The sequence below is a fragment of the Borostomias antarcticus genome (assembly GCF_949987555.1).
Source record: "Borostomias antarcticus genome assembly, chromosome: 7".
NCBI classification, from domain to species: domain Eukaryota; kingdom Metazoa; phylum Chordata; class Actinopteri; order Stomiiformes; family Stomiidae; genus Borostomias; species Borostomias antarcticus.
Window position 1 is genome coordinate 22,752,055 of NC_140240.1, and position 15,161 is coordinate 22,767,215.

The 15,161-nt window shown below is 52.2% G+C and overlaps 1 protein-coding gene across 1 annotated transcript in view; it reads left to right on the forward strand.

Moving 5' to 3' along the window:
• Positions 1-15,161, forward strand: part of LOC311311768 (nucleosome-remodeling factor subunit BPTF-like) — a gene marked incomplete at its 5' end in the record, with an annotated part of 53,950 nt that overhangs the window by 13,362 nt on the left and 25,427 nt on the right. Inside the window, 9 exons of the mRNA XM_084441529.1 lie at positions 4,091-4,342; positions 4,964-5,179; positions 6,226-6,533; positions 6,974-7,335; positions 8,936-9,067; positions 10,117-10,246; positions 10,634-10,769; positions 11,335-11,679; positions 11,907-13,743. Coding sequence (XP_084297655.1) covers positions 4,091-4,342; positions 4,964-5,179; positions 6,226-6,533; positions 6,974-7,335; positions 8,936-9,067; positions 10,117-10,246; positions 10,634-10,769; positions 11,335-11,679; positions 11,907-13,743 — 3,718 coding nt within the window. The remainder of the gene's footprint in view (positions 1-4,090; positions 4,343-4,963; positions 5,180-6,225; positions 6,534-6,973; positions 7,336-8,935; positions 9,068-10,116; positions 10,247-10,633; positions 10,770-11,334; positions 11,680-11,906; positions 13,744-15,161) is intronic.

Consider the following 15,161-nt stretch of genomic DNA (forward strand, 5'->3'; position numbering starts at 1 on the left):
GTAATGACGTACCCCATACACATGAATGGCAAAAGTAGTTTGAATCTACTAGGCGAAATTACGTTGCAGATTGGAGTTTTGCCTAGTCGAAACATAATTAAAGATATCCTGAATTAGAGTTTTGACTAGGCAAAATTATGTTACAGATATCCTCAACGAATATCCAGTCTACTTAATAAATGTTAAAACGGCTTGCCATAGTGTGTACGTGTGTGTGTGAGTGAGAATTATGAGTAAGTATGGTCCCCTATTTGCAAACTTTGGACCCTGAATCCGAGCATTGGATTTTCCTGGGCATTCTTATCTTTCTTTTTTCTGCCAAAGTGATGAGGCTCGGCAGGTCGCGCCGCTGCTTTTGAGTCGCTTGTGACTAAGGGAAAAGATCTCACTCCAAACTTTTGGTCAAACTTGGCAGCCCTGAGCAAACCAAGCTAACGTTATGTTAGCTAGTTAACGTTAGCCTAGCTAGCTAATGCTAGTTGTCAGTGTCGCTGCTGATAATCTAGTCTAGCTAGCCTGGAAAATTAGCTATCATTAGCTAGCTAGATATAACGTTACATAGGCTAAATTATGTTTCGACTAGTGGACAACTACAGTGGATATTGTAACTAAAGTTAACTCAAACGACGAGTCCTCAAAATACTTCTTCACTGAGAAGAAGTATTTCTTCTGAGAAACTCGCGAGTGTCAGTGAGTGTGAGCGTACGGTACGCGGGGAGGGGCTGGCTGGCTGACGGAGTGATGGATGCTTGAAGTAGCCTATTGCACAGCAAAAAACAACGGCGTTCGAGATCTTTTATTTATATTATTATGAGAAGTCAAATACTTTCGGTAGCCTATATAATTATTTATAATAATACTGATTTATGAGACTATGGCGGGACAAATTAGACTATGGCCGCCCGCCATAGTTTAGGTAATTAATGGGAAACACTGGGAACCACTAGCCGTAGTGCATAACCCTACACTCCAGTCGCCGGTTGGCCGGGTTCCAATAGTCTTAAACCACCTCCTCTCCCCTCTGCCCCACTTCTCCTTCACTGCTGCTGATCTGATGAAGGAAGCGAGGGAATGAAGTCATGCAGACTGTGAAACCGCTGAGGCCTCTCGTGTTTTACATGGGTGAGACAGGCTCTGTTCTGGTTCTGGTCCGCTGCGGTTTTCCGGGGGTTTGAAGGAGATGAGGAGGAAACGACGTGTGTGCGCGTGTGTGTGTGTGTCTGCATTCATGTATGCGGAAAGGGCACAACAGTGAAAGTGATCTCCCTTCGTTGGGCGAGTTTGGCTCGGGGTTTAGAAACGCCACGCTCCGACTTCACCGCTGCTGTCGTCTCGGTCGTGACGTTCGACATGGGCGAAAATCCAGTTAGCTTAGCAACGCAAACCAGGACAGACTGAGGCTGTAGCCTTCAGGCTTGTCCACGGCTGACACACACACACACACACACACAAACACTGACGTCCTCTCCTCTGAAAGCGACAAATCACAGAGGAGGCACCAGTGTAGCCTGAAACTTCCCTGCTGGTGAAAAGCCAGCCGGGGTTTTGTTGTCATTTTCATTTACTATTCAGAGTGTAAAATAACATGTTTATCACAGAGTTGGGCTTTAGGGTGGTTTCACAGAGTTCTTTGTAAAAGAGCCAAACTCAGCCGAGTGAACCAACAGAAATCTTCCTCTCTTCTCTTGAAAGAGGCCTCGGATCTGTTTCTGGTCCACCTCAGCTCTTATGGCGTCTATTCACTTTCCATTCACACTCTTGTTCTCCCCTCCACCTTGCGTGATCATTTGACGCAAGCAGCCAAGTCTACACCTCGACCGCAAGATGGAAGGCCTTAGCAGCGCCACATCGGCCTAATATTGTCTTATGTTTCTATGCAAGTAAAACAAAATCATATCTGATTCATGAAAAACTAACCAGATAAACACTGTATTAGGAAAAGTTACATTTTCTTAGCCTGGATCACTTTTAGTGTTGAAGCAAACATCAAAAACAGTATTATCCGTCACATAGCAGGATTATACAAAAACTACCAGAACGATTTTCACGAAACTCAATGGAGGGATGTAGCATAAGCCAACTTCAAACCCACCCAAGATACATGGACACAGGACTAGTGCCCTTCTACCCCTCCCAGAGGCATGGACACTGGGCTAGTGCCCCTCTACCCCTCCCAGAGGCATGGACACTGGGCTAGTGCCCCTCTACCCCTCCCAGAGTCATGGACACTGGGCTAGTGCCCCTCTACCCCTCCCAGAGTCATGGACACTGGGCTAGTGCCCGTCCTTTCTACCCCCAGAGGAATGAACACTGGACTTAATTTCTGTATATAGTTTTGTAACTTATGCCTTCTGTTATTGTCTGTAATGGCTGATTGAAACGATTACACAAGTATGTTCAGTTGTGTTCATACATGACCACCTCTAATAAAAACCACTATCAGTTACACCACCAAAAAGCTTACTCTTCAATGGTACAAGTGTGCTATATTTATACTGAGAAGTGAGTTTAACCATTTTAACTCGATTACACCAACAAAATGCATTAATGGGCGGAGCCCTGTGCTCTCTGAGCACCCTTTCTAGTTCAGAATCGTTTTCATGAATAATCATGACAACAAATTAATGACAATAAATGTTGAGATAATGAGATGATTTGTCCAGTCCTTGTGACAATTGTGTTGACAAATGCTGCTTTCATAGGTTCATTCAGGGTTCTCTCTCTCTCTCTCTCTCTCTCTCTCTCTCTCTCTCTCTCTCTCTCTCTCTCTCTCTCTCTCTCTCTCTCTCTCTCTCTCTCTCTCTCTCTCTCTCTCTCTCTCTCAATCTCTCTCTCGTCCCATGATCAAGGGACACACTATTCTCTCGTCCCATGATCAAGGGACACACTATTCATCTCAGATGTCGTGCACTTGTGTTTTGTGCCAATGAAAAGGAATGCCAGTAGCCGACTCTCCTCCCCAGACCATGAAAGTGACTCCAGATTTGTTTTGGGAGCGCGCCAGTGTTGTGTCACGTGAGCTGTGTAAGACGAGGGCCAAAAACGTCATCCAGTTAGCGATCGTAATAAGTGAGCCGGCAGCGCCTCGCGTTCACAATGCACCAGGCTGAGCGCATCGTACGCAGACCACGTCCCGAGAGGCTCCGGGCGCGTCTCCCGAGGGGTCAGAGGGCATTTCGGAGCGCTCACGTCACAAATCACACATGCGCAGTAAATGCTGACTAATGGCTCCGAGTTCGTTGGATGGCTGAAAGGGACCAAGTGTGAAAACACCCTTTTTTTGTGGCCCAGCACTACTACTGCAATAAAGTGACTCATACAGAAACACACACACACACACTTTTTTTTTTTTAGGGTATTGAATTGCTATCATGACCAATTCATTGCTTGCTAATGGTATCATGAAGCGTTAATTTTCGGACCACAGGGCGCCCCTAATAAGCTCATTTACCAAGGTGGTGGCAGGGGCTCTGACACTGTAATCGGGCTTCAAGTGTAAATCTGACACTTTTTGATGAATTATTATTTGACGCCCTCAGACGAATACGTACCGTTTGCTTTAATCACGCTGCCGCCATATCGCTAAAGTCTGACGTCGTCTGGTTGGGGGAATGGGGAAGTGTCCGTTGACTGTGAAGATAGCTATGAAAATGCCACTTCAAGAACCGAAATATACAAAATAACAGAATACACACTATGAGAATTACAAACTCATTATTACTGGACTCTGATTGTTCTTCACTGCCGTCATTTTCGCGTTTGGAAATACACAGAAATGAATGAGCCGTAGTGAGCAGTCAGCGGTGTTCACTTCCGTCCATTTGCAAACGCAAAAACAAGGGCTTTGTGATTATGTGGTCTGTGTGATGAAGGAGAGTAGCAGGGTAGTAATGGGTACCTAGGTAATGTACGACTCATAGATCTCACATCATTCAGTATCACGTGTGGTGGCGCTATGTTCTAAAGATGCCAATATCACCCGTTAGAGTTCCAGTGCAGGAGTGCGGTTGCCAGGTTTGCCCAGTATATCCCCCGCCCCCCTTCTAACTGTAACTGACCACCGTTCGTTCCTTGTCCGTCCCCCTTCCAGAGGAGATCCTGGAGCGCCTGCGGGCCAAGCAGGAGGAGGAGCTGGAGGAGGTGAAGCGGCGGGTGGCCGAGGAGGCGCAGAAAGCCCGGCTGGAGAGGGAGAAGGAGGAGAGGGAGGACAGGGAGGGGGGAGAACCCAAGGAGGAGCCCAAGGAGGAGCCGGAAGAACAAGTGAAGGAGGAGGAGGCCCCCGATGGGCACAGCAGATCTCCCCCCCACGACCAGGGCGTCAAGGACGAGACCACCGCTCCAGGTACAACCCCAACCCACACCACCCCCCCCACCTCACCAGATCTGGAGCAAACGGGGGGTTTGAAACTCCATTCAGCCGCTTCAGTCGTCTGCTCGAGTTCATCTGGGCGTCCAGAAGGGTGGAGTTTCACACGTGTTGGGGCCGCGCTATTGGTTCCGCTGTGACCGGCGAGCTCAGTCGTGCACTGATTCCACTTCCGTGTTGTCGTCGTTATGATTCCGTATCCCTCTCTCTCTCTCTCTCTGGGCTGTATCTGTGTTCTGTTTCTGTGTCTCATTTAAAGCGTAGCGGCCACAAGGTGATTAGCTATCGACTTGGGAGAATCGACGCGTGACCGGCAATGGCAATTAGGACTGTGCTGATTAGGACCGCTTGTCACTCTTAAACACTTCACTCTCAAACAGTGAGCCTCGAGCAATACTGATGTCTGAGAGACGCCAGGTTGAGCGCGCTACGCGTCTCCGGTGATCACATGGCTCTTGACCATTTCGAAGACCTCAGTGTAGGCCCCGCCCCCTCAGCCCAGTAGGGCAGGGTGATTTTAGAAGCCACTGTTAAGATTATCGTAGATCCCCCTGGGAGCACAAGTGTATTGTAACGTTGATATGATTCCCCACGCAGCCGAAGAGGCTCCCCCTGCTGGCCAGGAGGGCTCCAGCAGCTCGGCCGTTCCCGAGCCCCAGGCCTCGGGGCCCTTCGGCCCTGCCGTGGAAGCCCCTAGCCTGGGCACGGGCCCCCGGGAACCCACCCCTCCTCCTCCTCAACCTCCTCCTACCGACCCGGCAGAAACCGGGAACGAGGACCAGGTTGACGCGGAGGTGCCTCAGGACTCCGAAGGTACACAGCCCCTGCTTCCATTGACGGGTGTCGTGACTGACGCATCAAACTCCCTGTTGTCGTCGTCATCGTCGTCGTCGTGTGTGTGTGGTTCCCTCTGTTTGTGCTTCCTGTGCTCAAGCGTTCTTGTTTTCACATCACATCAAACTTTATTTATACAGTGCATTTCACACATGGGCACAAACGCGATGCACTTCCCTGTACCGCCCCTATCGCCGTTGGACTCTCCTCTCATTGGCCGCTGCCCATTTTGCATTTGCATCCCCCTTATTTCATTGGTTTCCCTTGGCGCTCAGTCGTTTCTCACGCTGGACCTCTGTCTGCGCTGAAAGCCGATGGCTTGTGTTCGCCAATCAAACACGGCATGAATTCTACCGGTCCTCAGACAATGGGAACGAACGCTCAGACCGCCGCCTTGTCATTCAGTTTCCGTGCGAATGCTTTTCCCTATAGCTTGATTGCCGTCTTCATCGCCGTCTTCATCACCATCATCGTCGTGAGAAGCACACAGTTTAATGGTATCTGAGAACATGCATCCTCCCCTATGCGGCACAGTCTGCTGTGTGGCACCATCTGGTGTTCCCCCTTATGTTATACATCCCTGCATTTGCATGCGTTATCCATTGCCTGGACTGCTCCTAATTGCTCCCGTAATCATCTCCTCTGGGGTTGATTAATCCTGTCTGTTTTCTAAGAGGGCTTAATTGCATTGCACCCCCCTCTATTGGCTGTTATATGACCTGGCTGTGGATGTGCGCTGCATGCCGTCTGCCACCAGGGGGGGCTAGAGCCCTCTGTATGGAAGCACTGGGAGCTTCTGAGGAACGGTAAATGGTAAAGAAATGGAGGGAGCGGCTTGAACCTGCTTCATTTGCCATTAAATGACCGTCCAGTGACTTTGTGTCTGTTTTGTCCTCCACTTTAAACCCCTCCTGCCTTATTTCTCAGTTTTTAAAGCATAACTGAAGCGAAGCTGCCAGGCTACTGCTTTTTAAGTGTGACTGAAGACTTGTTTTCGCTCTGACTTCTCTCCCGTTGTTACGCAGACAAGGCAGAGCCGGAGTTCGGCCCCCCCGGTGCAGAGGGCCTCCCCGGCGTCGCCCAGCCCCCCCAGGCCAGCGAGGAGAACAGCAACAGCAGCGTACGGGGTCCCGAGCCCCCCGACCTGGCCGACAAGTCCTCCCAGTCCTCCCTGGCCAGCCAGGACGACGCAGGTCCGACCCCCGGGGGGTCAGCCGCCACGCGCATGGTGACCCGCCTACGCAACCCGGAGAGCAAGCTTAGCCAGCGGAAGAGCCAGCAGGTGGCCGAGGCCGTCCATGAGGCCAACAAGGGCTTCAAGGAGGGCAAGGAGGCGAGTGGTCCCCAGGAACCTTTCAGATGGATGGATGGATGGGCGTATAGAGGGATGGATGGATGGGTGGATGGATAAAAAGAGAGATGGATGGATAGATGGATAAATAGAGAGATGGATGGATGGGTGGATGGATGGATAAATAGAGAGATGGATGGATAAATAGAGAGATGGATGGAAGGATGGATAAATAGAGAAATGGATGGATAGATAGATAAATGGAGAGACAGATGGATAGATAAATAACTAGAGAGATGGATGGATAGATAGATGGATGATGGAGAGACGGATGGATAGATAGATGGATAAATAGAGAGATGAATAGATGATGGATGGATAGGGAGATGGATAAGATAGATGGATGGAACGACAGATGGATAGATAGATTGTGCTTCTCAGTGCAGCCTTAACACTCGACATGTCCCCCCCCCTCCCCCCAGGTGTTGGTGGTGAACCCGCAGGGCGACGTGTCGCGCCTGAGCACGCGCGGCTCCAGGGACGTGGTGATGAAGGGCACGCTGTCCAACTACTTCAAGCTGGGCCAGGAGGGCAAGTTCCGCGTCTACCACAACCAGTACAGCACCAACACGCTGGCGCTCAACAAGCACCAGCACCGTGAGGACCACGACAAGCGCCGCCACCTCGCCCACAAGTTCTGCATGACGCCCGCCGGCGACTTCAAGTGGAACGGCTCCATCCACGGCTCCAAGGTGCTGACCATCTCCACGCTGAGGCTGACCATCATCCAGCTGGAGAACAACGTGCCGGCGCCCTTCATGCACCCCAACTGGGCCTCGCACAGGTAGGCCTGACCCCCGACTGGGCCTCGCACAGGTGCGTAGCGTACGTTCACGGGAGACCCCGGGGTTCCAATCCCACTTGGGGGCCATGATGGGAACGTATGGGTTCCATATGTACGTAGTAGCGCGGGAGGAACAGAGTCCCTGTGAGTCCTGGGTAAAGCAGCCTAGTTGTTGGTTGAAGTCGCTCCCCCAGGTATGAATACCGTCCAGCTGCGCCGACGGAGAACTGGCTTAAAACGGTGTCTGTCACGAGGGAGACCCGGGTTCGATTCCCACTCCGGGGCACGGCGGAAACATATGGGTTACTACGCTCGGGAGAAACGGCTCGTGCTTATCCATCTACGAGGGTTTGGAATTAAACATGCGGTGGTGTTGGGGTTGCAAAATTCCAGGATTATTCACTAACTTCCCATGGGAATTAAGGGGAATTTATGGGAATTAACGGGCAGTGGCATTGACATTTTGGGGGGCAGGTGCTCAGTGAAAAATTAGGGGGGGGGGGGTGGTCATCATTACGTTAAATCCATTTAAATACTAGCGTCTAGCTTGTTAAGCAGGTGGGCAGTCGGCAAATTTATGCTCAGCTGTTTGGCGCTGTATGAGACTTACTTCACAACAGAGACAAATAAATGCAAGTTATAGTTTTGCAACTGAGGCTTAGGGGGCAAACAATACACTCGTTTCGTTTATGTGTTATCTGGCTGGTTAGCTGTCATCACTCGGGCACTCTGGATGGGGAAAGGGCAGGGGAGGAAACCTGTATGCAGTACTGCTGCAGCGCGCCTCCGTTTGTGACCGCTTATCGCGTTCCGTTGACGGAAGAGAGGGAGGGGAGGGGCACAGATTTTGGGGCATTATTATTACACGCTTTTTTAATCGAGAATCGATCGATGTCACCATGTGCCACATACAGTAGGCCTACACTGTTAAAGAAAAAAAAAAAAAAAAAAGAAACTTTCAAAAGGGCACTTGCCTTGTCCAGAGGGCAAAGGGCAGGTGCTCTAGCACCACCTCGTGTCTATCTGTGCACGTCCCTGTTAATGGGTATTAACAGGATTAAACTGGAAAACAGAATTTATTCCCATGAATTCCCATAAATTCCCGTTGGGAGAATGAAATAAAAAATAAATACAATTTAAAAAAATATTCCCGTTGGGAATTTTGTGAAGTTTGTGAATATTCCGGTGATCAGAAACACCTGTCTGGGAACACGCCATTGATTCCGTCGTGATCGGCGAGCCCGACGGAGCCCAGATTCCATGTCTGTGTCGTCATTGTGAACGTTCCGTGTTCCTCTCTGGTCTTCTCTTCTCCTGGGGGTGCTCCACCAAGCCAGATAACTGAGTAAGCAAAATAAAACTCTGAAAGCTTTTTATTTTTATTTTTTTACTTCAGTCCGTGTTCCAGATTTGAAGAGTTTTCAGGTTTTACTCATTGCAAAAGTCAGGCTTATTACTGAGTTAGCCAGCTTTGTGAAATACCCCCCTGGTGTGTTCCTCTCTGGGCTGTGTGTGTTCATCTCCTCCTGGTGTGTTCCTCTCTGGGCTGTGTGTGTTCATCTCCCCCTGTGTGTGTGTGTGTGTGTATGTGTGTCCGCAGGGCCAACTGGATCAAGGCGGTGCAGATGTGCAGCAAGGCGCGGGAGTTCGCCCTGGCGCTCGCCATCCTGGAGTGCGCCATCAAACCTGTAGCGCTGCTGCCCGTCTGGAAGGACGCCCTGGGGCACACCAGGTGAGGGGGCGCGCCACACACACACACACACACACCACACACACACACGTCACTGAATAGTCATCCCCACACAAGCTCATGAGATGAGGGTTGAATGATTTATAGGTGTGTGTCCTCCAACGAGCTGTATTTCTTGTTGTTTACAATGCGTCGGTCATGCTTTGAGATTATTTTGCCTGGACTCTTGGCTTTTTTTTTTCAGTTGAAAATAGTTGAACTTCTTTTGGCTAAAGTGCAGGCTAGCTAAAATTGTCAGCCTGTAAAAGGCTCTTCTGACGACGACCGTCGGCTTTTGACAAGACTGCAAAGTGACAGCACTAGGTTAAAACACTAACATTAGCTAGCTAACTTAACTTGGCCTGTTACTACACCAGTCTGCAAAAACACGTCACTCGGTGCTAACGTTAGGTGTCTGAGCTAATCAACTTAGCTTTCCCAGTGCGTTCTCAGCAGCTGTGGGCTTAACACTGTTTACATACATACAGCTTGTTGGTGGACGCGCACCCTTTTGGGAGGGGGGGGGGTCCAAATGCTCCAGCGCCCTTCCGTTCACCCCACCCCCACCCCTCCACCAACCCTGTGCTCTGTTTCGAGAGAGCGACGCCTCTGCGTTACCCAGCAGCCCCTGCGAGCCGAGGCCCGGCGTATTTGGCCACGCTACTCGGAGGTGATTAGCAGCACATCAAATGGCCCACCCCCGGAGCAGAGAATAATATTTACACTAGGAAGCAGCTACTCGCTCTGCCCCCCTAAAAGACTTGATTATGCTGGGTGTTGGGGGGAGTGTGTGTGTGTGTGTTTAGGGGATTTGGGTGGGGGCTGGTGTGTGTTGTGTGTGTGTGTGTTTAGGGCATTTGTGTGTGTGTGTGTGTGTGTGCGCGTGTGTGTGTGTGTTTGTGTCACCGGGATCATATATGTGTTGCATGGCATCCCGCCAAGAGCAACCGGCGAGTTTTCCCGCCCTCCTATTTGATGTGGCGTAGCCCTTACATACACTTGTGTATTACTTTTGAGCGTGTGTGTGTGCGCTCGCCTCCCCATGACTCCAGGCTACACCGCATGACGTCCATGGAGCGCGAGGAGAAGGAGAAGGTGAAGAAGAGAGAGAAGAAGCTGGAGGACGAGGAGACCATGCTGCAGGCCACCTGGGTCAAGTACACCTTCCCCATCAAGCACCAGGTACACACACACACTCTCTCACACACACACACACACTCATATTCCGTCTGACCGTGTTTACGCCCCCGGCCCCCTCAAGCCGCTGCGTCGGCTGCGCTCTGTTTACAATCCCGACCATCCGCCATTAGCGCTAATCGCCAGGACGTGTTTAATTGCCACTTCCTGCCCCCACCCCCTCAACCCCCACCCCCGCCCGCCCTCATGCCCAGAATGCCGAGCGTTAAAGACTCTTTGATGAGGCACGTGCGTCCTAGCTCCGGTGCGAGTGTCAATTTACACCCCCCTCCCCCCCCTGCTGGGTGGGTCAGCTAACGGCCAGTTTGAATAACCTCTAACCCTTTCTTATCTCTCTCTCTCTGCCCTCCTCCCTCTCCTCCTCGCGTGCAGGTGTGGAAGCAGAAGGGGGAGGAGTACCGCGTGACGGGCTACGGCGGCTGGAGCTGGATCAGCAAGACGCACGTCCAGCGCTTCCTCCCCAAGCTGCCCGGCAACACCAACCCCAACTACCGCAAGGAGCTGGAAGGTCGGCCAGTGGTTTCACTGTTTACCCAATCTGCTAGTTAAACCAACTGAAGTGTGGGTTTCGCGTCCCTCACGGTTCGCTCTCACAATGTTTTTTTTTTCTCCCCAGCAGTTGTTTGTCCCCCTTATCGTGAAACACGTATGGGGAGGGGATGCTGGGAAAATTGACAAACTATGTGAAAGTAGTTAAACGGTATTTAGCGTCGTAAGCCCTGTTATAGCCTTAGGTTATAGCCCTGTTATAGCCTTATTTACGGTCATACACAACGGTCCGTGTAACACCTTTGACAGACTGTGCTCTCTTGAGATTTCCATGCTCATTGCTCATGTCACAGCTAACCATAACATGGATCTATATGGGCACATACATGGTCGATGGAGATCCATTGTGTACTTAACTGTGACATGAGCAGTGAGCACTCGAGAGAGCACAGTCTGGCAAAAATGTTATACGGACCGTTGCGTATGACCGTAAATAACCCTTAAAACAGGGCTTACGGTGCGTAATACCGAACTAGTCTTTTAATGATAAGTCATACGTTTCTCTGTTTTCGTCTGCCTCGTAGACGCCAAACTCGGCAAGAAGTGCACGCTGCTGGACCTGAGCAGGCGGCCCGGTGTGGCCTGTGAACCCCAGAAAGGTGGTAGCAGCACCGCCAGCAGCAGCAGTACTTGTTGTAGTGTCGCCGGGGAGAAGGAAGGGGGGGCCCACGCCCCAGAGCCCTCGGCGGACCGCCTGCCCGAGGAGAAGATGGAGGAGAAGAAAGAGGGGGAGAAGAACGAGGAGGTGAAGAAAGAGGAGGGTAGTGAGCCGGCGAAGGAGAGGAGCGTTGAGCCGGAAGAGGAGGAGGAAGCTGACAAGATGGAGGTGGAGCCCAGTCCTACGGACCTGGGACGAGATGAAGTAAAAGGTCTGTTGGGATGTTCTGAAAGACGTTCATGTGCTCTGCGTTCTCACAGGGGCGTCTGGGGGTTCAGATGTACGCGCCAGCGCTTCAGCGCTATGTTTCCAAAAAATCTGAATGCTTTTCTAATTATAAATGTATCCGTTCTCATTGGCCTACATTTTATTTGTCTAAAATCTCCATTTTGTGACATCTAATCCGTCGTCCATTTTCCGCGTGTGTCCTCCTCCCAGGGACCAGCGTCTCCGAGGCGGAGGGGCCCCCGAAGCAGGAGCCCCCCTCGTCCTCCGAGAAGCCCTTCAACTACGACGTGGTGGACGTCAGCCTGGGTTTCCACACGCGCGTGGCCTACAAGAAGAAGGTGAAGGCCTCCAAGCTGGACGGCCTGCTGGAGCGCCGCGTCAAGCAGCACGTCCTGGAGGAGAAGCAGCGGGTACAGGGGCCCTCGGCCAAGTCGACCCCGGCCAAGGCCACGCCCCTGGCCCCGGCCCTGCCGTGCACCCCGCCCAAACCCCCCTCCCACGCCCACTCTCCCTTCCAGGTCACGCCGGGCGTCACCGTCAAGGCGGAGGACAGGCCTCCTCCGGTAACCGCAGTCACGGCGGACGTGAAAAGAGAGGAGGAGCGGGTGGGGACTTTGGCGCCTCCCTCCCCGTCCAAAGACCCCGTCCTCCAGAACCAAACCGCCACCCTGAAGCAGGAGGGCGACTTCCCGGAAAGGACTATGGGGCCCAGTGGGGCCGGTTCCGGCCAGGTAGACCCCGGCTACGGCACCACGCTCCAGCAAAGGACGGAGGGGACCCGAAACGCCGCGGTGCCGGCCGCATTGAAATCCGAGTCGACTCCGGACCCGCAGGGTTGCCAGAATACGACCTTAACATCCACCAAACCCGAGACGGTGGCGGAGGAGAACGGCAAGGGCCACAAAGACCCAGGGGACCAACCTGGCAACGGGCAGAGCAGCACGGGAGCCGACGCCGCGGTCCAGCCTCCCAGCCTCCCCCAGGTGAACGGGAAGGACGGCCTGGAGAGCAAACCCGCCATGACCAACTCGGTCACGGTGGGCCCCATCGCCGGCACCGAGGTCAAGGCGACCAGCCTGTCCAAGGCAGAGGGCGGGGAGGTGGGCGCCCAGGCATTCGGCTCGCCACAGAAGCCCCTGCTGAACGGGGACGCCACCGCCGCCCCCGTAATGGCCGCGGCGGCTCCTCCCGGCTCGGCCCTGGAGGCGGACAGCGGGGCCGCGGCGCCGTCGAACCCGGACTACCAGCCTCCCGCGAAGGCGGCGAGGCTGGAGAACAACGGCGAAGCTCTGGGCGCAACCGCTCGGCTGCACAACAACAACAGCAGCGACAACAACAACGCCGCCGTCAAGCCCGGCAAGATGGCGCCGTCCCCGGTGCCCTCGGCTGAAGAGTCCAGCCTCAGCAACGACTTCACCGAGGACGACGGCGAGCCGCTCAAGACCGTCATCACCCAGGTCACCACCACCACCACCACCACCATGACAACCACCACCACGGTCTCCAACGAGTCGCGGCCGGCGGCGGAGCCGTCGCCGTCGAGCCCCTCGAGGCCCGCCGCGGCGTCCACCGCCACAGAGAGCGCCGTGTCCACCCTCACGACCATGACCAAAACCACCGTGACCAAAGTGCGCTCGCCAACGCCCGACAGCTTGTCGGACGAGAGCCAGGGCGAGACGGTGACGCGGGAGCACCGGGCCACGCTCCACTCCGTCAGCAGGTCGTCCGCGGGCGCCGCCTCCTTCGTCTCGTCGCTGTCAGTGAGCCAGGAGGTCCACGCCTCCTCCGCCGCCACCAAGGGCCGTGTGCGCCTTCTCAAGTTCTCGCGCACCAAGAAGATGCGCTCCGACACCGCCCTGCCCTCCTACCGCAAGTTCGTCACCAAGAGCAGCCGCAAGAGCATCTTCGTGCTGCCCAACGATGACCTGAAGGCGCTGGCGCGGAGGGGCGGGATTCGCGAGGTGGCCATCTTCAGCTACAACGCCAAGCCAGCGCTGGACATCTGGCCCTACCCTTCTCCCAGGCCCACGTTCGGCATCACGTGGAGGTAGGCGACGCGTTAGTCTCCAGTGTTTGCTCTGGGGTTTTTGTCAGGTGAGGGTGTGGTAGGCCCCCTAAAACTACTAGCATTGTTGCGGGGTGAGCACGTCATCCAATCCAACTTTATTTGTAAAAGCACTATAACAACCACAAAGGACCAGAAAATGTCCGCTAGCCGTGATGCTAATTTTTCACTACGTTAAACTCCATTGACTTATGCTAAAGATGTTAGGTCCGCTATTTTGGGGTCTTTCAGGAGGGGCAGGGGGTCCCGTCCAAGGCAATGAAAGGGAAAACACTGGCCTCACGTGATGTGGCCAGACATATCATCTCCACTCTTAGGTCGCGTTCACACCCAAAGGTCCGTTTCCTGATTCGAATGAATGCAAGGATTATACATTGTTTCTATTTTCCAACTGGTCCGGTTTGCGTTCATAAAGGCCAATACTCAAACGGTCCAGAAATTGTAAACAAAAGCCATGTGGTTGGAAATGCCGTTCAATTATTGGTCATACAATTGGTGAGCAAAAGGCAACCAATTTGTGCAATTTCTACCTAGATATCATAGCCTACGGTATGGTAGCCCACATCATGGAGCACTGTCAGGTTATTTTTGGTGTTTATGGTGTTATTTTTGTGCCAAAATTCCATGCCTGTGAAGGGATATTTTCAGCGCACCAAAATTTTACACGCACGCATGCAAATAATTATTAATTTTGAGCAAAGGAAAGTCTAGGCTATATTGTACTCAATAAAAGTGTTTTTGCATGTCTGCTAACGTCCATATATACACACACAATGGCTGTGATCACTTCCTTCCTTGGTCTGTGTACGCTCAAAGCTTGCCTCTGCACTCACTCAACCATACCACCATGCGCTCAGCACAGAATTTTGTCACAAAAATAACACCAGAGTTAGAAATGTGCTAACATTTTAAGGAGGTATCTCACTAGGGCTGTCTACAACCAAAGAAAATCCTGGTTGACTGACGGGCATCTTTTTTTTTTAAATTTAAAAAAAAAAAAATATATATATTTTTACAAGCAAACGATTCTGAGCACTTTTTATGCCTCCACCAGGCCATAGCCTGGCCGGAGGCATTATGGTTTCGGGTTGTCCGTCCGTCCGTCCGATGTTTGTTAATGCAATATCTCAGGAACGCATTTACGGAATTTCTTCCCCTTTGGTACAAATGTTCACTGGCACTCAAGGATGAACTGCTTAGATCGTGGGGGTCAAAAGTCAAAGTTCAAGGTCACTGTGACCTCACAAAATGTGTTTTTGGCCTGATGAACACGATATCTAAAAGGCTTAACGGAATTTGTTCATATTTGGGTAAAATGTCCAGTTGATTTTGGTATTCAAATGTCAAAGGTCAAGGTCACCGTGACATCACAAAAGGCACTTTTGAACGCTGATGCTAGC